The sequence below is a fragment of the Danio rerio genome, chromosome 5 (assembly GCF_049306965.1).
Source record: "Danio rerio strain Tuebingen ecotype United States chromosome 5, GRCz12tu, whole genome shotgun sequence".
NCBI lineage: Eukaryota > Metazoa > Chordata > Actinopteri > Cypriniformes > Danionidae > Danio > Danio rerio.
Genome location: NC_133180.1, coordinates 37,193,122 through 37,220,151, shown reverse-complemented (window position 1 = coordinate 37,220,151; position 27,030 = coordinate 37,193,122). Strand labels below are relative to the sequence as shown.

Below are 27,030 nucleotides of genomic sequence, written 5' to 3'. Positions count from 1 at the left end.
TTAAGGTCAAAAACTAATCCTAATGAGTACTGTGAACTTAATCCATTTGAGTAAACGAAGCAATTTAAGCACAGTAAAACCCAATGAATGAAGAGAACTCAAACCAACCAAGTAGTGTAAAACTCAATAAGTTAAGGCAACTCAAAACTAATCTATATGAGTACTGTGAACTTATTTAAGTTGAAGCAATGAGGTATTTAATTAACTCATTACCTTCAATACTGACTTCAAAACTCTTTTAAATGAGTAGAATTGTCTTTCAGTCAATTTTGAGATAACTACACTCATTTCGTTTGATAAAGTTCATTGTTGGGTTTAACAGTGTAGTAATTCACCTTTACCAGGTGAAAAATGTTATAAGATAACTTTATTTCAAAGGTCTTGTAATAACCCCCAGGGTAGAGCTGTGCAATTTGGGGAAAATATTGAATTGCAATTTTTTGACAGATATTGTGATTGTGATTTGATTTGAGATTTAATTTTGTTGTAACGCTTCAGCTCAAAAATCTGTATCGTAGCTTCTTAGGTTAGTTTAAAAAAAGAAACATTAATTTAAAATTTTAAACGTTAAAAGTTACCTTTCTGTAAACAAGTTCAACACAAATTAGGGAGATCATGTACCTTATTATACAAAGTTACAAACCAAAAGAATAATGATAAAAAACAGTTGTATAGTATATTGTACTATCAGTATATTGTACTATTGTTTTATACTTGCCCAGGGACTACAAATGCAAATTAGCTTTATAATTCTGAAACTACATGTCATGTCAAACATTGTCCCTGTATTAATAAAATAAAAATAAATAAAATACAGAAGACTCAGCATACTAACAAGGCTGATAAGAGGCAGATTGAAAAGTTATGATTGGGCAGAATGAAAGTATGCTCACTCAATTGGCTGGTAATACTATCACACAAAGAGCAGTCACGCATTTGCTCTGGGCGGAGGACATTAAATAATACATATACAGTTGAAGTCAGAATTATTAGCCCCCTGTGATTCTTTTTCTTTTTTTAAATATTTCCCAAATGATTTTTAACAGAGCAAGGAAATTTTCACAGCATGTCTGAAAATATTTTTTCTTCTGGAGAAAGTCTCATTTGTTTTATTTTGGCTAGAATAAAAGCAGTTTTAATTTTTTATGAACCGTTTTAGGGTCAAAATTATTACCTCCTTTTTTTCGACTGTCTACAGAACAAACCATTATACAATGACTTGCCTTATTACGCATTCTGCCTAGTTACCCTAATTGCCTTAGTTAAGCCTTTAAATGTCACTTTAAGCTGTATAGAAGTGTCTTGAAAAATATCTAGTACAATATTATTTACTGTCATCATGGCAAAGATAAAATAAATCAGTTATTATGTATATATAAACTATTATGTTTAGAAATGTTTTTTAGAGATGGGTTGCAGCTGGAAGGGCATCTGCTGCCTAAAACATGTGCTGGATAAGTTGGCGGTTCATTCCGCTTTGGCGACCCCGGCTTAATAAAGGGACTAAGCCAAAAAGAAAATGAATAAATTAATGTTTAGAAATGTGTACTTCTCTCCAATTAACAAAAATTGGGGAGTAAAATAAACAAATAATTCTGACTTCAACTTTATATTCCATATCGCTGGCTCTTGCGATTACCTAATTGCAACGTTTCAAATACCAATTGTGATTTGATTTCAATTAATTGCACAGCCCTACTCCAGTATTTCAAAGAGTGCCCTATAAAAGGTTAAATAGTTTATATCTATCATCTTAATTCATACAGTATCTTATGTTGTACGTCATTCAAACTCATAAAAATACCTACATTTATTCTTTAACTCCCACCTCTAAAGTACAGCCAGAATGTGAAAAGAGTCACATTGAGGTTGCAAAATAAAAGTCACTAAAGTGCTGTGGTTTGGGGTGTGTGCTCGCATATATCATTATATTTTGTCTGGATTCCTGTCCCTCTGGAGCAAACCGTTTCCTCTCTCCTCCTTGCGATCAGCCATTATGCAAATACCAAGACGTATGAAGGCCAAAAAAAAGCAGATGTCAAACACCAGTTGCTCTGTCTCACTTTTTAAACAGGGAATGGAGCACTGTATCATCACGAGTAAACCCTTTTTTGAAAGATCTCCGTCCATAATGTATCTCTCCGTAACAACACACACATGCTTTATGTACAGCAGCTGTCACGTTCTCTAAAAAGTGACTTAAGATATTCGTAAAGCCCGTCACACTTCTCACTCATAACATACAGGGTGTGAGGTGGGAAATGATTAGCGTTCTTTAAGGAGAAGTTTGCAATCTGTTTGCTCCTTCACTTGTCCGTGTGCGCGTTCACACTCTCTTGTTTGCTTTCTCTTTTGGGTACGTGTGACAGTACACACTGGCGGATTATGGGCATATATATCTACCCTTAACACATTTATAGTCTCTTGTAAACAAAGAGAAGCATTGCAAGTCTAGCAACTCCAAACCTGCTTAAATTCTGCTACGTATACACACACACACACATACACACACAGCGGGCCATCAGTCACACCCTTTTAGAGTTCAAAGCTCCTCCATCCTTTTTATCCACTTTCCAGTCGACAGCTCAGACCATCACACTCACTAAACCCATCATTCCTTGCCCGTGTGTGTGCATGCGCGTGTGTGTGTGTGTCCGGAGAAATGGTCACGCTTTCAGTCAGCTAAATGCCGCTATAAAGCATCAGAGAAGCTGAAGTCTCCAGCCTGCTTTCATCTCCAGCTGATCTGAGCTCAGCGCTCTCTGCATGCAGTTTCAAGTCACAATAACCTTTATTAGCTCCAGCTGACCTGAGAACAGATCTCTCGCACTGCAGTTCTAAGCTGCTTAGGGTTACCTGCCATTAGAAGACTTACTTCTGAACGCACACCGGGAGATCAAACTCTCCTCACTGATCTTCGGTTTGCTTGAAAACACTCGAATATCGGGCTCGGGACGCCCCCACAGATAGATGGGGCTGAAAGCTGTTTACTGGTCAGGGAGCCGCTTTTAGGGCTACGTCTGAATCAGCCATTTTAAAGGCTCATTATTATTTAAAATGGAGGGGAGAAGGAGTTTAGAGCCATTATTGGTGAGACAGTGATCTCTGCCTGCAGCTGGACAGAACAAATGGAAAATCGAATTATAAAACAATGCTGAAAACACACTTGACGCACACACATACACACACGGCTAATTCATAAAACATGAGAAAGAGAGAGAGGAAGTTTGATCGTCTGTGTGTGTGTTTACAGGTTTGGCTGTGTGCTTGTGAGGACTGTTCTCAGAGATTCATAAATAAAACCTGTTGAAAAGATGACTATTTTATGTAGCGCCGCACAATATATCATTTTAGCATCGATATCGCAATGTGATCTGGATTATAATGGATCATTTTGCAAGTGTATGTTGAGGCCTGTGACTGTGAAGGTTTTAAATGGGAAATTGGGCTGTTTTTAATTTAATAATTGTTATTTTGTTTGAACTGTTTATACAACTAAGACTATCCAGTGATATTTTACATTAGATTTTTTAATAATTGTATACCTGAATACAGTTCGACTTTTTTGGAAAACAGTAACGTAGCATAGACTCATTTTGAAAACGTAGCCCTATATACGTTTCTAGAGATCGCGAATTATGTAGCCAGAGCTATGTATGGCTGCATTTTGTCTTTAAAACGAACGCTATGGGGCGGTATGACACCGTTACTTTTCTTGCTTAACAGCTGAATGTTTATCTGCATGTGGACGGCATTTCCGGTGTTATCCGTTTGTCCGGTAGCTCGACACATATGTTGGCGGACTGCAGAGCGGAGTTGACTGTGATGACAGGGTTTGAGTTCAGTGAGGAACGGTTTCAGAAAGCAGGTTAGACAAAAACAGAAGCCAAAAAATAAAATAAACAAGTAAATAACAAGGTGAAAATGTGGTAAAATCTGAAAGCGTGGTAAACATCAGGGGGCTTTTCTTTTTTTGGATTGCTTTTCAAAACAATTGGGTTTAGGGAAGGGGTGGGCAGGTAAATCTGTGCTTTTAAAAGTACTATTGGTTGGGTTTAGGGAAGGGCTCGGTGGGGGGTGGGTTTGGTTGGTTTGGTTGGGGGTTGATTGGTTGGTCAGTTAGTTAGTCGACAAGTGGCCTCTGATGGATTTTCGCAAGAACAGCAGGTGCGAATGGCACTCACAAGAGAAATTTGATATCTAAAAAAGCGTACACAGCAGCCTCTGGCAGATTTGCAGAAACAAAAAAACGAATAAAATTACCTCCAGGGATGTATTTTGTTCTCTCCAGAAATGTATATAGGGGTACGTAATCAGAATGAGCCTGGGTTGCAACAAAATGCAGTTCATTTAATTAGTATCTTTTTTTTTTTTTTGTATTTATCTATGCTTGTAAATTGAATAATATTTTTCTGCACTCCTATACAGAATCATCCCAATCACTCAAATTTTTCACTTAAATCACTCAAATTTTAAATTCTTTCCAAATAGTTATTCAAGTCATCTAATGAATTTTTCATATCACGATATATATTGCAAAATAAAAAATATTGCAATGTTAGATTTTCCAATATCATGCAGCCCTAATTTTATAAAATACATATAAATAATTTTGTACTGTAAATCTGCTGATAACTTGGGATGTTTGGCCTGTTGGGTACTGCAAATATCGCATCAAGGGATGAACGGATGTGTATTTTCATATTATTCTTGATAAATGGAAAATAAAAATAAATTTAGATAACTGACGTTATTTTTGAACTTTTGAGAGTTCTGGAAAAAATACATCAAAGTTTTTACATAAAAGCAAATAAAACTGGATTTACAACTTTTTGAATATAGCAATGAAAATAAAAATAAAAAACTCCTCTCATTAATAGCGCAACACATTAAGCTGACTAGAAATAAAGTCGCCACGGTTAAAACAATCATACTATGATCAAGGTGAATAGCCTGAAATGCGATTGGCTTGGAGTATAAAAAAACATACAAACAAGTAAGTCTATTTATTATATTATATTAGATGATGGACAAACATGGACAGATCAATTCGAAATTAACAATGCTTTCGAACTATATTTAATGCATAAGTTAAAGTTGTATAACATATACTATATTGAAGTGCTATAATATATAAATTATACAACTCAGAATGTTTAACTAAAAACACAACACAATTTTTTTTATTTAATTAATAATCAATTTAAAACTGATGACAATATTAATGGTTTTAAACAGCAGATTCAGAAAGATCATTTCACACTGAGCACTGAAGTAATCATGATAAAAACAGGAATAAATTATGATAAAATGTAAAAAAATGTCAATAACGGTATATTACAGTTTTTACTTTATTTGTGTAAGCAAACACAGCTCTAGTGAGCACAGTGCACATTTTGTAAAAGCCAAACTCCAACAATGGAGTGGAAAATAAAACACTAACAACAAACGAGAGAACATTTTGAAAAATAAATATATCTTAATTTCCAAATTTGCTTAATATTTCATTAACAATAGTTATCAAACAGTTCAAAATAGCATTAGTTGGCTTTTTAAATGCTAACATAAAAAAACTACAATAGAAAAACTGAGGAATGAACAACTTTACAACTAAAATACAACTAAATAAATGTAAAACCACTAAGTCTCAAAATGTGCTACCAACATAGCCACTATGTTTATTTATATTCTGTGTAAGATGAGGGCACAAGGTACATTCACTCATTCTTCTCCACATTACCATGACAGACAGACACACACACACACATACACACACACACACACACAAATAGTGTGATGACAGATTTGTTTAGTGTCTAATGACAACTTGTCATTGTTCTCTGGTTAGTTTTCGTTCTCAAGAGTGTCTTTTTACCACTTACGATATTTCTCATAGGTGTAAATATCAATCAGCGATGCGGTCACAGATAACTATGTGTGTGTCGACATTACTATTAGTAAAATGACAATTTCTTCTCTGTGTGTATGTGTGTGTGTTTGATTGGGGTTTTCTCCCAGGCATGTTTGAGTGAGCTGTCAGCCAAGTATAACCTGTTTGTGTGTGTGTGTGTGTGTGTTTGCATTTGCTTTAATTGCTCTGAAATGTGAGATTCTGTGAGAAAGAAACATACACACTAAAACAGTTTCTGCATTACTCTGTCTTGTGACTCAAAAATACACCCATACACCGATTAAATGCATATTATACTCAAAGTGTGTGTGTATGTGTGAGTGTGTGTGTGTAACGGTGGTATCCTGGAGGAGCTCTGGAGGAATTCATACCTTTCATCTCACACTCAGACAAACACAATACTCCTGACAGTGAGTGGGAGAGCAAATATGTGTGTGTGTGTGTGTGTGTGTGTGTCTGAGGGAAGACGAGACGAGAGAGAGAGAGATAGACTTTGACAGAGAGGAGAGACAGAGTAAATATGAGCATTTCTGGCTTTTTTCCCCTTTTTTCACCATATATATATACTGTCTGCCTTAGCAACTGCTACTCTCATGCCATTGCATTTTGAGCTCAGAAAGAGAAAAAAAAAAGATATGTTAATTTGGTTATGAAGGCTGTTATTAAATAAATGAATGTTCATCTGCTGTTATGAATAACACTGTAATTTTTAGTATGGTTTTGAGAAACAGAACAAAATATAATGTTTAAATTTGTCGTTTATTTAGAGATAACGCAGAAGACACCATTAGGAGACACTTTGAAGTTGAAAAATTTCAAGCTGAAAAAAAAGATAGCAACAGTAGCTACTTCCATTATGAGTTATTTGAAGGACAGATAAAAAAAAAAAATAAAAAAAAAACTTTTCAACTAGATGTAAGACTACAGTGTAAAATAATATCTGTTAATTAACAGTTTTTCGTATAGTGCGATTTATGGTGTTTTGCTTTTATTTGCATATTCTTCAGCTGCATTATTGGATTTTGATCTCTTGCTAAAAAGTTTAACAAAGTTATTTTATGGCCCGACCATTTCGTACTGTACTGAACTTTACCACTCAGTAGAAATGAGGCATTGACATTTTTACAGTGGTTGAAAAACAAACTGTTTGAGATGGTATTTCAAAAACCTTCTTATTTCTTATACAATATATTTGCATATTGTATTTTATAAATAAAAGTCTTGTTAGAAGTTAGAACTGTGAACTGTTAACTTAAATATTCAAAAGAGAGTTGACAGAGCAGATATCGAGGTTTTATAATAATTTTCATAAGTATGTAAACAGTGTACACTATAAAATGCTGGGTTCCCCACAACTCCTTCATGTTGTCCCAGCACAAATCAATCAAGTTAACTTAATCGTTTTTACAAATGTAAGTTGTCCCCAAAAAACCTTAAGAATTGTATTGTTTTAACAAATTTAAAAAAAAATGTAGTTTGAACAAGCAGCAAAAGTTTTTTTAGTATATCATAAATGCAGAAAAATGTTAACTAATATGTAATTAAATGTATTATGACTTTAATAAATTTTATTAAATGTATGTAATTTCTTAAGAAAATCAGGGGACTAGGTTAAAATTGACTGAAATTAATAAATGTTTATATCAGAAAACATGGTAATAAAAATGTTTACTATTTTTTATTTTATTTAATTTTTTTACAAAAGGTAATAGTTCAGCCTGGACAAAAGAAATGTAATCTGCCTTTTTGTAAAATAATTATGTATTTTATGTCCTTATTTTTAAAAATTATTATTTATTATTTATGTCCTTATTTTTTAAAATTATTTAATTATTATTTATTTATTTATTTATTTATTTATTTATTTATTATTAGTATAGTTTTTCGGTGAGGGTAAGGATTCAAATTTGGATATTATCTTATTACTCAAAGTCAATTTCTGACATGTTTTGCACTAAAAATGTCTGAAAAAGGTAATAGTAAAAATGTATTTGTAAAATTTGTATCGTTGTTGCTTGTAAATTATTAAAACTCGAGTAATATAGTACTACAATACTGTAATACTTGTTTGTCACAATATTTATTCCCTAAACACTCTCATTCTTTTGTATTTTAGCACAATTAATTGATTTTGTAAAAAACAAAATAAAAAACTAAACAAGTATTGAGTGATATTGTGGAAAAGAATAGTCTACACTGTAAAAAAATGCCGGGATCCACACAATTTCTCCATGCTGTCCCAACACAAACTTATTAAGTTAATGTAATTGTTTTACAAGTGGATTGAACATAAACAATTTAGTTGTCCATAAAATGTGTTGTTTCAACTTATTTCACATAAGTAGTTTGAACAAGCGGCAAGTCATTTTTCGAGTGTACAGTGGCTAAAGTCAGTGTCAGGACTGAACAGATGTAAGAACTCTGTTTGCACTGTGGGAAGACTTGTCATATAGATGTCTTCCTGCAAACTTGATCTGAAACTATCAAATGTCACAAGAAACTCGAATGGCAGTCCAAAAAAAAAAAAAAAAAAAGAACTCGTCACAATATTTCAAGTGTATTGTCATCACAGTGCACTAAAACTGCAGAATGTACTGAACTGCAAACTAAAAATAGTTGGGTTGTGCTTTTGTGGGATCCCTGGTGATTTTTCCTTCGAACACCAAGATCAGGGCGACCGGAAATGACACCGAAAAACAGCAAAGTGGACCAGTTGTTGTGAATTCTGTATATTTGCAGATCGGCAGGGAACTTTAGCTCGACCTTTAGCCTGTTTGAACTGGTGAAAGTAATCTGACTGAACAACAGAAGCTAAAGACATTGAGGAGGAGGAGAACAGGAAACGAGTCAAGTGGAAGAATGTACTTCTGTCCGATCGTGTGATGGAGAGTTATCATATTCCTCCAAGGCCGACGCTGATAAAAAAAAACCCTGAGCTTTGGCCTGTGGGCTGAAATTTCCAGAAATCCCCTTTACTTGCTTTCTGTGTTCCTATCAGAAAGGATAGGAGTGGATTAGCCTATATATCTAGATTAGAATTGTGTGCTAGAATAAGGCTTTCACTAAAGCCACTGGTTCTATATAGTAAATTCTGCTTTTAATTGTATCAGAAATACAATTAATTTTCTTTGGTGGTACGCTTCAGTCTACAATATGTCTTCATTGTGACGGATAGCCTAAGTGAATGTGCCTCAGGAATTTTTAAGCTCCTCTGATTACTGTGATTTGGAAAACAGGGCAGAAGAAAAACAGAACGAGCTGTTAAATGTGGAACGTCAACAAATTAGTAGATTTTTTATGAATAAGTCAAAAGTATTGCTGTATAATCAAATCATGTTGTGACTGAATATTACACCACTAAAAAAATGTAGACAAAGCCTGCATGTTCGTGTGAACGACTGGCTTGGTTTCATACTTCTGTTTTCTATATCTCACTGCAAAAATACCTGTGAATTAACAGTTTTGTTATTCATGTTGTTGTTTTTCTTTTATTTATGCTTTCATGTGCTCGCAGAATCTATCTCCAACTGCCCAAAGGGCAAGTGAGAGTAAAAATAAATTTCAATGCCTTTACGTTCACTCAAAATAATGATAATCATGTATGTGCTGTGCCACTGATACGGCAGCAATAAGTCCACTTTTTTACTTGAGAAAAGCCACAATATAGACAAACAAATCTCAAATAATGCAGTTTTTTAATTGGCAGCATTGAAGTACACAAACACTCATCACTCTTACGTGTTTTAATTTAATTCATTCATTCAATTATTTTCTTTTTTCGGCTTAGTTCCTTTATTAATCTGGGGTCGCCACAGCGGAATGAACCACCAACTTATCTAGCATATGTTTTACACAGCGGATGGCCTTCCAGCTGCAACCCATCTCTTGGAAACATCCATACACTCTCATTCACACACATACATTAAGAACAATTTAGCCTACCCAATTCATCTGTACCACATGTCTTTGGACTGCGACAGAAAGCGGAGCACCGACCCAGCCGAGGCTCGAACTAGTGACCTTGGCCACTGCTGCGCCACTGCATCGCTGTTTTAATTTAATATATGATGTATTTTCTATTCGGGTTTCCAAAAACTGAAGAGTGCCTGCCTGAGGGCTACCAGGCATTTCAAATTTTTAGGAGCCCTGCTTGTGAATTGCAATATGGGACCTTGATCTTTCCTTAAATAAAATTTGATGTTAAAAAAGTTTTTAAAAATTTACTTTTAATGACATTTTGAATAGTTTGAATAAAATTGTTATATTGCTTGGGTTGGTGTTGTAAATAATATTACTAAAAAGGTAACAACCTGGCAGTACCTTTTTTTTGTTGTTGCTATTTTACACACTTATTCCTCTTTATATTGTTTCTTATATAATATATTGTTTTAAAATGTCAATAAAAGTCACTGTTCAACATCAAAAGTCGACAGGAGAGTGATCAAGGTCCCATAACACAATACATAACAACACATGAAAAGAAAAAGAAAACCTGTGAATCACAAAAAAGAAACTGCTAAAATATATTACTATTAAAATATATATTTTTATATTGTAAAATATGAACCCATAACCTTTATATCCAGAGCTGCTCTGAGAGTTGCTTCAGCAGCATTTTATCATACCTATAACTACAACATGTACACACAGAAACTGTTATAGACCATCAAAAGAAATGTTTGGTTGACAAAATTGTGACAAATAATACTCCCGAAAGTAATCATAATAAAAACATGAGGATGCACAGTTAAAGTCAGAGTTTTTAGCCCCACGCTGAATATATAAATATATTGTTAAATATTTCCCAAATGATGTTTAACAGAGCAAGGACATTTTTACAGTATGTCTGATAATATTTTTTTCTTCTGGAGAAAGTCTCATTTGTTTTATTTCGGCTAGAATAAAAGCAGTTTTAAATAAATAATAAAAAAAAAAACATTTAAAGTTCCAAATTAGTTGCCCCTTTAAGCTATATTTTGTCTATAGTCTACAGAACAAACCATTACCATGCAATATTTTACCTAATTACCCTAACCTGCCTAGTTATGCCTTTAAATGTCACTTTAAGCTGTATAAAAGTGTCTTGAAAAATATCTAGTCAAATATTATTTACTGTCATCATGGCAAAGATAAAATAAGTCAGTCATTAGTGATGAGTTATCTATTATATTTAGTATATATTATATTATATTTAATATAATAGTTAACTATTATATTTAGAAATGTGTTGAAAAAAATCTTCCCTCTGTTAAACAGAAATTGGGGGAAAATAAACAGGGTAGGCTAATAATTCTGACTTTAACTGTATATTAATAATACACTTAAAGTGAATAATAATATTTTAAACCTTAAATTTTAACAACAAATAAATTAAACACTTCCATACTTTAATTTTAACAGGATATGACCACCTACATCAAATGTAATTTGAGAAAAAAGTAAAAGTAGATTTCTAATAATGTAACTTTGTTTAAATTGTTGTTAAACTGTATCCATTTTACGATTTCACTTAACACAGTTAAATTAATTAAACATATTTAAAACAAATATTACTAGGACATTGTCTTGGAATTACACGTTTTAATTTAATCTTAATTGTCAAGACATTTTTGTAGTCTCCATGAGGAAAATATATGATAAAAACACAATTTTAGCATAGCTTTTTAAATATAAAACTTCTCTGAAGGAGTACACAGTTTACAATATGAAAAGCCAACAAACTCACTATGTGTGTGTGTGTGTGTGTGTGTTCCTGCTTAACAATTTTTTTTCTGGGTGTATTTTCCCTCAATAAATGAGTTAAATTTGACAGCCTCAGTTTTGGTACATTCAGATGTGCATTGATTTATAAAAAGTCTATATAAATAAAGTAGCACATGCATTTTGAATAAACTCTTGTTCCGTTTTTTCCTCCTAAACAGCAGAAAGTTTATTCAGTGTGTGTGTGTGTGTGTGTGTGTGTGTGTGAGAGAGAGAAAGAGAGAGAGAGAGAGAGAGAGAGAGAATTAATGAGGATGGAGGGGGGGCTCTGCTATGGAGATTCCTCATCTCTCTTAGACTCCATTCACTCATTTCTCTCATTCTCAACGAGATGCCCAAGGCTCAGTGTGTTTTTGAGTGTGTGTGCAGTTGTTATTGTGAGTGGGATATGTGTAAGCTGTCGTGCTCGCTCTCTCGCTTTCTCTCTCACACAGACAAAGAGCCACTTGTAGGAGCTCTGCCTTGAGAGTGGACAATCACATGACCACCACACTCTATACATACAGCCCGCGTCTCTGTATGTGTGTGTGTGTCTTTAATGAATGATAGGTGACAGCGTTTTCCGCTTGTATATGTCACACACCTAAAATAAAATCAAACTTTCCAGTCTGGAAATGTGAAATAAAGCGTGTGTGCCGTGCGTTTATGGGTTGCCGTTGTTGTTGGTCCATTGTGGAGGTTAGACGTAATGCCAAGACATGTGATTACAGCCGTTCTCAGAATGCAGGCTTGTGTGTTAAGAGGTGTCTGTGTCTATGTCTCTCTCTCTCTTTCCCTCTCTCTCTCTCCCTCTTGAATGAGGCTGATTTGCATGGCTGCTGTATTCAGTATTTAATTGGTGCCATTCAGTCCTGGTCTAATCCCGTGTTCACTTGTTTAAAAAGCGAGGAGGCCTCTTATTGAGTGTGTGTGTGCGTGTGTGTGTGTGTGTGTGTGTGGGTCTAACTCTGTTTCACACAGTGCACAGAAACTGAAGTATGTGTATGTGTGTGTGTGTGTGTGTGTATGTGTGTGTGGATAATTACATTTACAATTTGAATTAAGACATCTCCCCCACTCTCTAAAGTGCTACTGATTTAATTCAATTTTAAGCAGGAAATGGCATTTTTTATTATCTCTGTCTTCCTTTAATTTGGTTATTGTGACTTTATATATATATATATATATATATATATATATATATATATATATATATATATATATATATATATATATATAAATAATCAAATATATATATATATATATATATATATATATATATATATATATATATATATATATATATATATATATAAATATAAATAATCAAATATATATATATATATATATATATATCACAATGCGTAAATCTAATAAGATTTATAAAAATTTGTAATTAAAATTTAGAGTTTAAATCAAGATTTAAATGTACAGTTAACTAAAACTAAATTCATAAAACTAAAATATAATTAAAACTTACCAAAAAGGTAATAATATAAAATGTATGTTTTTATATAAACTATACAGACATATTAAATAAAAACAAAAACTAGTAAAACGACAAACTTAAAACAAAATTACAGTTTAAACTATTAATAACAACTACACGTTACTCAATAACACCAAAATAAAAACAGTAACTTTTACAAATAATAAGGAGATTTATGTTATAATTCTGAAAGGTTCAATAGACCCTTTTCACATGTGCGGGTTTCTCAGTAGCAGAAGTCGTCATAGTTGGGAAAACTTAGAGCGCATTGAATGGGAGATTACAACAAATATTTTTTTTACAGTTTTATTTGCTCAAATAATAATAATAATAATAATAATAAACTCTATGACGTGTTATTAAGACTTTCAGAAAAAGGAAAAAAATGTGTGAGACTGATAACGGCAATCAGAGGAGAGAATGTCAGATTTACTGTTCTGTCCCATAGACGCTTCATTTGAAATGCCTCACAGAAGCGGTAATTCGTTTTTTGTCATTTGAAAGGGTCCATAATTGACATTAATAAATCTGTTATGCCTTATATAATACTATTGAGTCATAAAGTGAATTAAGTTATCCAACAAAATGCATATATAAACCTAAAATACATTTTAATAACTACAAAATCAAACAGAAAGTGCTTTAGGGGTAATTGATGTACAGTTGAAGTCAGAATTATTAGCCCTTCTAAATTATTACACCCCTTGTATATTTTCTTCCCCCATTTCTGTTTATCAGAAAGAACGTTTTTCCAACATATTTCTTAACATAATAGTTTTAATAACTCAGCTCTAATAACTGATTTATTTTATCTTTGCCCTGATAACAGTAAATTATAATATTTTACTAGATATTTTGCAAGATGTTAGTATTCAGCTTAAAGATCAATTTAATAGTGTAACTAGGTTAAATAGGTTAACTAGGCAAGTTGGGGTAATTAGGCAAATTGTTACAAGGCGATGGTTTGTTCTGTACACTATCGAAAAGAATATAGCTTAAGGTGGCTGAAAATATTGATCTTAAAATGTTTTTAAAAAAAAAATTAAAACTGCTTTTATTCTAGCCAAAATAAAAGACTTTCTGAAGAAGAAAAAATATTATAGGAACTATTGTGAAAAAAAAACCTTGCTCTGTTAAACATCATTTGGGATTTTTTTTTTTACAAAGGAAAAGAAATTGAAAGGAGGGCTAATAATTCTGACTTCAACTGTATGAGTGCTCTTTGGATAAGGGTTCAATTCCTGTTTATTTCTATAGCGGTTTACAATGTAGATTGTGTCAAAGCAGCTTAAAATAGATGTTTAAGTAAATTAAAACAGTGTCAGTCCAGTTTTCAAAGTCGAAGTTCAGTTTAGTTCAGTTCATTTTGGCTTAATTTTCACTGCTGTAAGTTCAACCACTGAAGAGCAAATCCATTGATGCACAGCTCCACAAGTCCTAAACCAAGCAAGCCAGTGGCAAGGAACAAAACTTCACCAATTGATGAAAGTAAAGGAAAAAACGCCGAAAGAAACCAGGCTCAGTTTGTTTCATAAAGATACACAAAAATCAGAAGTCCAAGGCACTTGAAAAGTAAGTGAAAAGGATAAAAAATGTTTATTGACATGGCTATTATTTAAAAAAGCAGCACAGTGATGTTTTTGTTTATTATGATTATATTTTTTTACAATAGCCACGTCAATAAAGGCTTTTTAAAATGTTAACTTTTACGAAAATGTTCACGGCTTGGACTTTTGTATGTTTTAATTACTATTTTATGCAAGTGTATATTTTGCTACCAAAGTAAACAAACATCGAATGAAAACAAGAAATTGAAAACCGATTGTCTTCAAACTAATCTACTTCCTTTAGGAAACGGAAGCGTTACGCTAAATGGTTATAAATTTGCTGGTGAGATCTTTTCCATATTGGCACTGCGTGTGTGTGCTTTACATAGCGAACTGCCTATTATTGAATGTCTTTGAGCTTCCAATACACACACAGACTAGCAAACAATCCTTCTCAGGTCCTGCTTCTGAAATTCTCCGTCTGCAGCAGCTGCTGATTTGACAGGAAGTGATGAAGTCTTTTCTTCAAAGTTGAGGAGGTCAGATTCCTCCTCCTCCTCGCTCGCTTTCCCTTTCTGTTTCTGATTTGTTCAGTCATAGCCGGCCGTCAGAGGAAGGGCACGGGTTTGACATCTTCATTGATGGAGGAAAAAAGAGAGGGATGAAAAGAGAGATCTGGAAACAGAGGGATAAAAGAAAAGGATAGACAGGAACAGAGGAGAGGCCGCAGACAGAGGAGGCAAATGTCACACAAAGAGTTTAACCCTGCAAAACTCCTTCAGTCATGCAAATCTCTTATTCTCTCACGCGCACACTGACATATTCTGGGATTCCGCATGTCAACGCCTCAGATCTGTCACATAATTTAACTGAAATCATTCATCTCAAGGCTGATCGCTTACTACTACAGGATTCAAAAGCTAAATGTTTGATTTAAAATGCAAGATTATCATTAGTGAGTCTGGTCAAACTCACTTTAGTATCGGTTTTACTCTTGAATGAATACTATAGTTTTACATTTTAATAATAACACGATATTTTAAATATATTATTAATCATAATATCTTCTTCATAAGTTTTACTTTTTTTTCCAAAAAGAGTAATGTTTTTTAATCATTTTTATAAAATTTCAAACAATTATTTGATGAAATAATTAGTAAAACTATTGATATATTTAAAAACTATTAATATATATATATATATATATATATATATATATATATATATATATATATATATATATATATATATATATATATATATATATATATATATTTTATATATATATATATATATATATATATATATATATATATATATATATTTATATATATATATATATATATTTTTTTTTTTTTTTTTTTTTTGCATATATTTGAAAATGATATATATTTTTTTTGATGGAAAAACTCAAATTTCCTCAATCAATTCAGTAAAATTGTATTTAAAAGTGTTACAAATAAAGAGTTTAGCAGTAATTGTCTGAACTAACCCAAACACGCTAAGCACAAACATATGACAGACTCACATAGATTTAAGCTGCTTAACTTCCTGTAGGCAGTTAATGTAGATTGCAGTAATTATAATTGTTTTTTCCAGTGTCACATGACCCTTGTTCTAGGATAAGCCAGTATTGACAACAATGACAAAAAATGATTGTTTAATATTTTGTGGGATATTTTTGACTTAAGTAATTAAACGGTATTGTGAACAGTATGATTTATACTGCCAAATTGGCTGATTTAGGATTGCTGTGACTAAATAAATGACACTAATACATCTAGTAGTTGTCAACAACAAGCTATTTATTGAATCATTAATTCAAATAATTCAAAAACGTAGATTCATCTAGAAAGAATGCAAGTGTCTTTATGAATGAATCACTAAGTCACTGACTCAAATGATTTGTTCAAAAACAGATTGATTTTGAAACAAAACAGTGTAGTTTTGTTCTGCGATGCACAAATGTTAAATTAATTTTGCTAAAAAAAACAAAAAACAATACTGCATCTAAAACTTGAATTTTAGGGTCATTATATTAGTTGCAGTGCATTTTAAAGGCCACGGCACATAGATATATACACTATATATTGCACATGGACAATGAGCATCCGTCAATAGCGCAGCCACATTTGTACAGGGCTCCCAGCACAAATGTCATTTTACCGCACTGAATGGTCAAGACCAAAGCCAATGTGAAGATGCTTGACTTTAGCTCTGTGTACAGGTGTAGGTAGAACATTTTCTAGGTAAGATTTTTTTTTTATGGTTTTGTGTGTCATGAACTTTTGTGCTAAACGTTATTGATGATAACACAGTCAATGACTTACTGCACTGACCATAAGGCAAAATAGCACCAACTCGCACTGAATACCAGACTTTTGCTAGTTTTGTTGAATAAAATAAGCAAACAATGTAAATTAAATATGACAACAAGATGCTGCGGTGCCAGAAACTTGTATTATTGTTGGCTGAGAGAACAAGTCATTCATAATGAAGATTCATTCACAAACTAATCGCTCCCTAAGCGAAGTGACAGCGGGAGAGGGGCTGTTTCAGGACACAGATGAGACCAAACTTAACAAGTAGTGAGGATAATACATTTCCATGCACATAAACACATGCTCTTTGTCAGCAATGCCCGTGCGGTCACTTATCCATCAATGTAGAAAAGTGATGTAAATTTTAATTTTTGTAATTTAAAAAAAAAAGTTTGCATACTGACTACTGGGAAAACTCCAGATCATAGATATATGTGTATATGTGTATTTATCTCTGGCTCTGGATAGCCATTCCTTCACTGCATCTTGGTCCCATATTCATTTCAAAGGAGCGCTACATCCAGTGTAGACATCTATGGCCAGAGCATACTTCAAAAAAAAAAAAAAAAAAAGAACTGAAATGATGTCATTTCAAACCTAATCTGGTACAAACAGCCCACAAAAGCGAACTTTTTGGTGACATAATTTTTTGTTTCCAAATATCTTTGAGCTACCATTGGTCCATGGTGATTATGCAATCGGTGGGTGTGTTCTGTAACTCCACTTAGTTTGACGTGCTTTCTATTCTCCTAGTTCATAGCTCTACCGGAGAAAAACATCCACCACAACAACACCAAATTAGCAACATGAATTCACTAGAGGGTCGAGTAGCAGAGCTGGTACAAATGTATTGGCACCTGTACTATCGCGAAAAGACTCAGAGGGTTTTACGCATTAGACGAGAACATCTCTGATAAAGTTCTAAACATTGAGGGTTCGGAAACAGTATACCATCACTCTTTCAGTATACCAACTTTTCCAAAAAAAATTTGCCCTCAAACAAAGAACAGAAAATAACTTTGTTTGAAGTATACGGACGCCTTAATAGTCGAAGTTTTGTAATCTCAATATTTATTCATGTATTTTTGCTAAGGCAATAGCATACTATCAGGAAATCATCAAAACAACAGCAACAACAACAACAATAAATAACGATCCTAAACACTATAGTTTGATCCATCTACTCCAGTTGATCTTTTTTAGAAACTCCACCTACTAGACATTATTAGTTTGATAATACCACAGCCAAAATAAATGGCGCCTGCAAGAAAACTGTACAATTCTCTCTGTTAAATAATAGATAGGCTGTATCAGAGATGTTTTAATCCTGATTGTGTACCTATTATTGCATTATTACACTGTTTTTATTATATTTGACCTTTCTGTTGGTTGGATCACAGGCTTTGTTGTATATAGTTGAACATCTAAACTGTTCAGTAAAAAATAATTAAAAAAACAACAACAAATAAAATGTTATTGTAGCCAATAAATATTCCACATACATAATCGGTGCTAAATAAAAATAACAATTCCTGAGTCGACAGTTTAGTCTTTTGTCATTCATTTACATTTTTTCAGCCACCGATGCATGTCCTTTCTTCTCCGTTTCAATAAAAGACATGTAAGCTATCATAACTCAGCCTGTGTGTTTATATTCTTGTTTACACGAGTCTGTCTGTTCCCATTGTCTGCTGTCTTCTCATTGAGAACATAATTGTGCTTCTCAATGGCCGTAATCACTCAGTCATAATTGGATTTCACAATCCTGTACACACCTCAGACACAGACTCAGGCATGCGAGCGCACATACAGCCCGTTCTGTGAAGTAGACGGAAGCCTGTGCCCCAGTAAAAGCTTTTTGTTGTTAATCCGTCTGTGAAGATGTCTTGTGTGCTCTTATGTGTGTTAAACCAGCGAACAGCCTGAAGCGAGGAGCGAAGAGCGTGCGCATGCGGGCAGAAAATAACCAGCTGAATTACATTACACTGAGACATTATTGGAGTTTGATCAGGGCCATATATCAGGAAAACACAAGTCCTTATGAACTTGCTTTACGAGTTTTTTATTTAAAGCTTCTGTGTATCTGTTTACTCGTTATTATTTAGTATGTGTGCACTAGGGCTGTGCAATATGATGACAAATATCATATAGACAACATAAAAGGTCTATAGTTTCTAGGGCTGCACAATAGCAGAATCAGAATCTTATTGCCAGGTATGTTCACACATGAGAATTTGTTTTGGTGACAAAGCTTCTACAGCGCAACAGAATTAAAGCGTCAGGACAAAAAAAAGATAATAAATATATTTTAAAAATAGAAGTAAATAGTGAATGCAAATATACAAATAGACAAGTGTATGTACATGAATATTACTATATACAACGTTATATGTGCAGCTGTTATGTGCAAATTGGCATGTAAAGTGTGTTGTTAAATAAGTGTATATGTGTATGAAAAGGGTATTGCAAGTAATGATGTTGGTTCCACAATTACTATCATCAAGTGTTCATGAGATGGATTGCCTGAGGGAAGAAACTGTTTCTGTGTCGGGTGCACAGTGCTCTGTAGCATTAACCAGAAGTTAACAGTTCAATATCAGAATATCAGGTCAATATATTGTTTCAGCATTGATATCGCAATGTGATCATTCGCAATAGCCACATCCCATCACATGGAATGTTGAGTCTGGATTATAATTCATCAGTTGCATGTGTTTTTGAGGCCTGTGACTGTATGAGAATTTAAAAAGCCATCAGGAATAAGAAACTGTACTGTTTGTAACTTTAATAATGATACATTTTATTCATATTATTCAAAAAATGAAGACTATGCAGTATTATTTTACACTTGATTATTCAATTACTGTATACTTGAATACTGTTAAGCTTGATTTATACTTCTGTGTCGAGTTATTGGCCTGACCCTCGATGCATACCTTTCATGTATCCGTGCATTTCTAGTACTGTATAACACTTCCGAAACACTAGCTGGCAGAGAGATTTTTATGTTCCTTCTTTGTCGTGTTTCTTCACTGGTGTTTTGTTTTTTTTAAACGCTACCTTAATGTACAAGTGACTCAAACTTGCTCATTCAGAGGCGGGAACCAGCAGACGTGCAACAACTTTAATCATCAGGTCAGCACAAAACAACAGTGCCCATCTAAAGCTCCTTCATGTAAACACTTCACACTTCATCGGGTTCGCATGGCTCTCGGTCCCATCCACATTCATCAGCGCTACCTAGCCGACCAATCACAGAGCTTGCATTTCTTGAGGGATGCACGTCAGCGTCGACAACGGCCACGGCGAGAGCTATGCATGCGTGTGCGCTTGACGCAGAAGTATAAATCAGCCTTTAGACTCATCGGAAAACAATAAAACCCTGTTTATTTCAGTTCTGTCTTTTTCTTCATTGTATTTATCAGGCATGTCATCAGCCGAGGAAAAAAAAAATAAGGGAGATGAGACCCCCCCCCTCCTCTTCTTTAAATACGAAAATATGAAAATTCACACCACATCCCTTATTTATCTATGTGTGTAGATTGTTTCTTATATTTTATGCAAATGCACTCCCCTACAGTATCATTATCACAGTCAAAATCTGAATCTGAAATGATAAATTCTTTAGAAATAAAGATATACAAGTCATGAGAGGAAATTGTATTCATATCGCAGTGTGTATTATGGAATAGCAAAATATCGCAATGTGAGATTTTTCCAATATCATGCAGCCCTAATCGTTTTTATTGTTTACTTTGTGGTGTCTCAAAAATACATTGTTTACTGTAATACTTTTTCAACATTTGTATGAGTGAAATATTGCCTACTAAAACCTTGAAATTACAATGTTTCGATTTTGCATTTTATTTAGCAATGATTTAAAATGTTTATGTTGCAATCACCTGCATTCATTAGTTTTTGAAAAGGGTTTTATATTTATTATTATTTAGTTTTTATTTCCACTTTTTTAATCAAACATTTTCCTTGATGTTCTAAATACTGTGAGAAATATGATCACTCATGAATGAGATTTCTGAGAAGGGCTGCACAATATATTGTTTAGATATAGAGATATTTAGATATCGCAATGTGCACATTGGCAAAAGTCACGTTGCAAGATGTGCAATGTTTAGTCTGAATTATAGTTGACCAGGAGATACAGAACACATCTGATTTGTAGTCACTGCTAAGTTTAACCCCAATTGAATGAAAGTTTATCATTTGAATGTGTTTTTAAGGCCTTTGACTGAGCATTTCAAGAGAGTTTGGGCACAAAAGTATGATGTTTAGCAATTTATACTTAACATTTTGTCTTGTTTCTAGTCTAAATATCTACATTTTAAAGGAATAATACGATTTTTATTAACCCATTTGTAGATCATTTAGCTTGTTTTAAGGAAAAACTCCTATTTTTGACATTGACATTTCTTCTGAAGGAGAAAACAAAACAATAGTTCTCTTGATCTATGAATTTTCAGATATTTGGACAAGAAACAAGATAAATCAGAGTAAGAAAAATATATCTTTTTTTGCATTGAGATTATTAAATTTTTGTACCTAAATATTGTTAGGATCCCAAAAAAAAGCCAAATAGAATAATTCAAACCATCTTTTGAAACTGTAGATATCGCAATATTTATTGCAGAAAAATAAAATATCGCAATATTAGATTTTTCCAATATCGTGCAGTCCTATTTCTGAGAATAAAAAGTAAAATAGAAATAGTCTTTTACATGTGGTCTACAAACTATTTATTGATTGAAATTACAGAAATAATACTATCGCTATTAGTATATGAGATGATATATTAATTTGAGCGTAATATTGCTTAATGAAACTTTGAAAGTACAATGTTTACATTTTGCATTTTATTTAGCCTTTTTATTTGTGATTATTTATGTATCATAGCTCTTTAGTTTTTGACATTTGTTTTCAAAAATGAAATGTTTTATTAATATTTATTTTATATTTCTACATTTCTACATATGAGATGATATATCAGTTCATGATATGAGATTTTTGTCACATCGACGAGCCCTATTATATGCACGTCCTTTTGATTAGAGCGAGTGTGTGTTTTTGTGTCTGTACATGTGTTGTTTGTAGTTTTAGGGGATTTCTGCGTTTGTTTTTGTCTGTCCATATGTGTATGTAGTTTTAGGGCATGTCTGTGTGTGTGTATTTGCATTTTTCTGGTGTGTGTTTGTGTGCGGTTAGCAGTAAAACGCTACTATGTTGCAATCATCTCCCCTTACAGACACATATTGATGCACTCACACTCATGCAAGCCTGAGTTAGTGAGAATGAATCATATATTCCCTGAATGTTGATCAGCACAATAAATTATCAACTCTAATAAACGAAGCAAGAGGCTTCCCTGTCCAATAAATCCCACTCTGCAGATTCAGCTCCATCTCTATCCAGGGCCATTTCTGACTCTGTTCTGCTGTTGCTTTAAAATTTGGAATTGCTTTATATTTTGAAATATGTTATTAAAAGGAAAAAAGGAATGGCGATAGTCCCTCCGGAGTGTTTTGTGGAGGATCTTGGCAGTGCGGAGGGCTATTTGAACCCAAGATTTTCCTCTCACGATTGTGAGGTCCAGGGAGATGCAGACTCTACTAAGAGTCTGTTTCTGAGAGGATTGTTTAAACACGTTTAGGCTTCTGCTGGTATAATTTTTCTTGTAAGGTTTTATCATGGTAAATGGTATTATCACAATATTAACCTAACCCTGCAGGCACAGGACTTCAACATCATATTGACGTTGTACCCCAACATTGTGGGGATGTTGGATTTTGTTTGGAAATGAAAATCGGATTGACGTCAGACCTTAACGTCAGGCCGATGTCTATGTCCAAAGTCCAACCTAAAATCAACTAAATATCAATGTCTAATCATGTTACTCCTTGACGTTGTGTTGACGTTATCACTATGACATCTATCAGATGTTGGATTTTGGTCACTTTCCAACTCAATCTAAAATAAACCTAAAAAAAAATGTCGTTATTGGACGTCAAAATAACTTTTTTCTTAGACGCTGGCTAGACATTAAATTTTGGTCACCTGATGTCATGACCTAAATCTAACCTAATATTAACGTCATATGATGTTGTGTGCCTGCTGGCAAGGTGCAAAATAGATTACTTTAACAGGTATGATAGCCAAAAAACCCTTAGCATATTGCTTTATTGTATATACATACTCAGAGTAATTAAATGTACTGAATCAACCAAATTAAATAGCAATTAAAATTATGATAAAGTAACACTTTACAGTTTTATTTGCACATTACAAAAGTTTTGACAGTAAATGTTTGTTAAGGCATTAAAATCAACAGAGAGAAATTGCCTTATTATATGTATATGTTATATGTTATATGTAGTTATATGTTTTAGTGCTGGGAAACAATTTATCAGGATTAATTGAATCCAAAATAAAAGTTTGTTTTGACATAATTTAAGTGTGTGTACTGTACAGAGATGTATAAATACTAGAGACCCAGACTTAAGTAAAAGTACAAGTGCTCTATTAAAAAAAGTGACTTGAGTAGAAGTTGAAGTGCTCTTTAAGCACCATACTTAAGTGGAAGTACTAAAGTTGTCAACATTTTTTTGTACTTAAGTATTTCAAATAGTTTATTCTAAAATTTACTACTCAAAAACTGAAAGTAAAAGTACAAGTATTGTCTTATGTAGTTAATAAAAAAAGCAGTCAAAAGACATCATATTAGTTTGTTTATTTTAAATAACTGCACGTGATTAAGCAGAACGAAAAAAGAACCATGGTTTATAACCCAATAAGCTAGCTAGTTAACGTTAAGTGAACATCGCAGCATGTTATGAACCGCGGGTAGCTAACGTTAGTTAACTTATCTAGTGCTTACGGATAGCTCAAACTGCTGTGTTTTGTGTGAGGCAGAGTATGCACTTCATTCTATATGAGTTGTCTTTCACTCTGACAAATGCAAACATGGACTCTGAATAGTGCCATGAGTGGTATTTTTCCTCATCACTACGAACAGTTGAAAGTGAAGGAGTTGAAGGTGGAATTTCTTGGTTTTCCATGTTGAAAACAAACTACAGTGCTTTCAATGCAGGCAGGCAGCGATGTCTTCTTTGATCATCTGAATGATGACGAGCCAGCTTCTTCAAACCTGTGACAGAGCCATCTGCTGCTCTAGCAGCGATAACGTGTGTTTGGAACGATTCGTAACATTTTTATAATTTTAACGAGTAACTATGCAGCACATAGAAAATCAGAGTAAAAGTATTAAAACTCAATGAAAATATGTACTGAAGTAAAAGTGGAAATAAGAGAAAAAACAATACTCCAGTAGAGTACAGATACTGCCTTTTAGTACTTAAGTACAGTAGTAAAGTAGTTCTACTTCGTTACTATACATCTCTAGTACTTTATATATTTATTACGTACATATTAATACAAACAGACATGCATACTTTTGGCAAAATGTTTGTTTATATTTAGATTTAAAACATGTGCATATGATACAAATTATATATGCATTTAAATATCTTTGTAACAAAACTGTTTTGTATGATTTCGTTTTTATGGATGTGTGCGTATAACATATAGATAATATATATTTATATATAACACACATATGTCATTTCAAAACAAACTTTCATTTTGGATGTCATTAATCACGAATAATCATTTCCCAGCACTTTTTTTTGTGTTGTTAGGCATTAGCTAAAAAATTAACATTAGCGAAGATTAATAAATGCTTTTGTACTTGTCAATACATTGAATTTAATTAAAGTAACTGATGTTAACAAATGTAGCCTTACTGTAGGGTTAACATTTTAAATGTTGTAGGCCAAAAATAAAACTGTTAATGTTTGAAATTAAATTGCTTATTAAGTATAATATCTTATTAAGTATGATATCTGATGAACAACCACTAATACAACAATCTGAATACTGTAAACCTTTTTAAAAATAACCTTCAAATAACCTTTAAATAATGTTCAAATAAATGCGCAAGATATCAATATTTTGCATTTTCATTATCCCAATATATTGATTCACAGAATATCAGCATATGTCTTAATGTGTTTGTGATTAGTTCTAACTTTGTATGCTTTGTGTTGCAGGTTTGTGTCTGGGAAGGGCTTAGTGATTTACCCGGAGATTGGTGACAAACTGGACATTATCTGCCCCAAAGGGGACATGGGGAGACCATATGAGTTTTATAAACTCTACCTGGTGAAGAAAGAGCAGGCCGAGTCCTGCAGCACCATACTGGACCCCAATGTTCTAGTGACCTGCAACAAACCAGAGAAAGACATCAAATTCACCATCAAGTTCCAGGAGTTCAGTCCAAACTACATGGGACTTGAATTTAAACGCTTCACAAACTATTACATCACCTGTAAGTAACCACAGACTTTGTTTAAATGTCTAACCTAGCTATATTTTTGGGAGTGGATTTACTGTGATTCATAAGCAGGGTAAACTTTGTTTTTGCTATCAAAAATATTAGTAAAACTATTACATTTAGGGGCAACACCTTTTGACAATGTGCATTTTAATACCTGAAGCCACATATATTGTAAAATGCTACATTTTAAGGGCTTCTGTGGTACAAAAAGACTACTGCTAAGTAAAAAAAGATGTTATACTCCTAACTGTATGTTTTGTATTGTAATACAATCTTAAAGTTATTTTACATCTTTTTTTTTTAGATGTTTTGTCTTTTTTATTATCTAACAAATGCATTTTAGGGCCTCGAAACACAAATCTTTGAAAAACGACTGCAATACCACACACAAGTATAGGTAAAATAAATGAAATAAAAACTAAATTTAATAAAAAATACAGTTAGAAAAATTGGATCAACTTAAATAACTTGTTAAACTAAAAAAAAATATTTTGCTACTTGTTTAAACCTACTAAAAATCAGTTGAATCAACACAATTATTACATTAAAAAATGTAACTGTATTATGTTCAATCAAGTAAAATTTTAAAAAACAAAGTTAACTTAATCAATTTGAGTTGGGGACAACATGAAAGAATTGTGTGGAACCCAACATTTTTTTACTGTGTACGCCTAAAATAATTATTTTCCCACTTAATTTATTGCTGAAAACGGTGATGAATTAGGTTATAAAAACTTAATTTGTCTAGGTTATAAAATTTGTAGATTTGTAGAAAGATTGTGCAAAAATACTTGACTGTTCTATTTATTTATTTATTTTATTTTATTTTATTACAGACACTGCACATTGCCAACTACTGACCTAGCATGCATAATACAGCTTTATTGGTTGTTTTCACAGATTCATATACAAGTGAATGGATTTGATGATTCTGTCGCCTGTACATTAAACTTCAAAAACACAAATTAGTACAGCGCTGTCATGTTATCATAGTCAAAATGGCACAGTTAAGATTTCTTTTGATAGAACTTTCAGTGAAGGACGATTTTCAAGCAACAAAACAGCATGACAGTTCAGTCCTGAAGAGCTGATTAATCATTCATTCAGAATTAAAGATTTCTTACACATTCAGCAGCATGAATACATGCTAAACCCGAACCATACAAGATAAAAACAGCAGGGAGCAGCATGGTAAATGTGACACACTCCTTTACACTAAAGCTCAGCATACTCACCCCCTTTACCCTGCTTTCTTTTTTTAACTGATTCCTCAAGGATGGGATGTGGGAAGGAGAGACACTTTCAGTCAGGCATGTCTCATTGGTTGTCTTGCCTCACTGAGTTTTTGGTCTCTTGGCCACGATGCCCAGACATGTCCCATAATCCACTTCACCTCTACTGACCCATCACCACAACTACACACCCAACAAGCAGCGGGACTGCCATTAGATCCAGTCAAACACACACACAGAGACTCCCTAGCAACCAGTTCCTTTATCTCGCTCTGGTAAACAGGATGAGTCTGGTTAAAATAATTTTGCTGAAATGTGTTTGTGTTCTGGGTTCAGTGGTTTCTGCTGTCTGGTCATCTTGTTTTCACTGGTCATCCGAGTTAATAA

At 33.3% G+C, this 27,030-nt stretch overlaps 1 protein-coding gene across 1 annotated transcript in view; it reads left to right on the top strand.

Annotated features, from left to right (window-relative positions):
• Positions 1-27,030, top strand: part of efnb1 (ephrin-B1) — a 58,049-nt gene that overhangs the window by 7,505 nt on the left and 23,514 nt on the right. Inside the window, 1 exon segment of the mRNA NM_131805.1 lies at positions 25,125-25,402. Coding sequence (NP_571880.1) covers positions 25,125-25,402 — 278 coding nt within the window.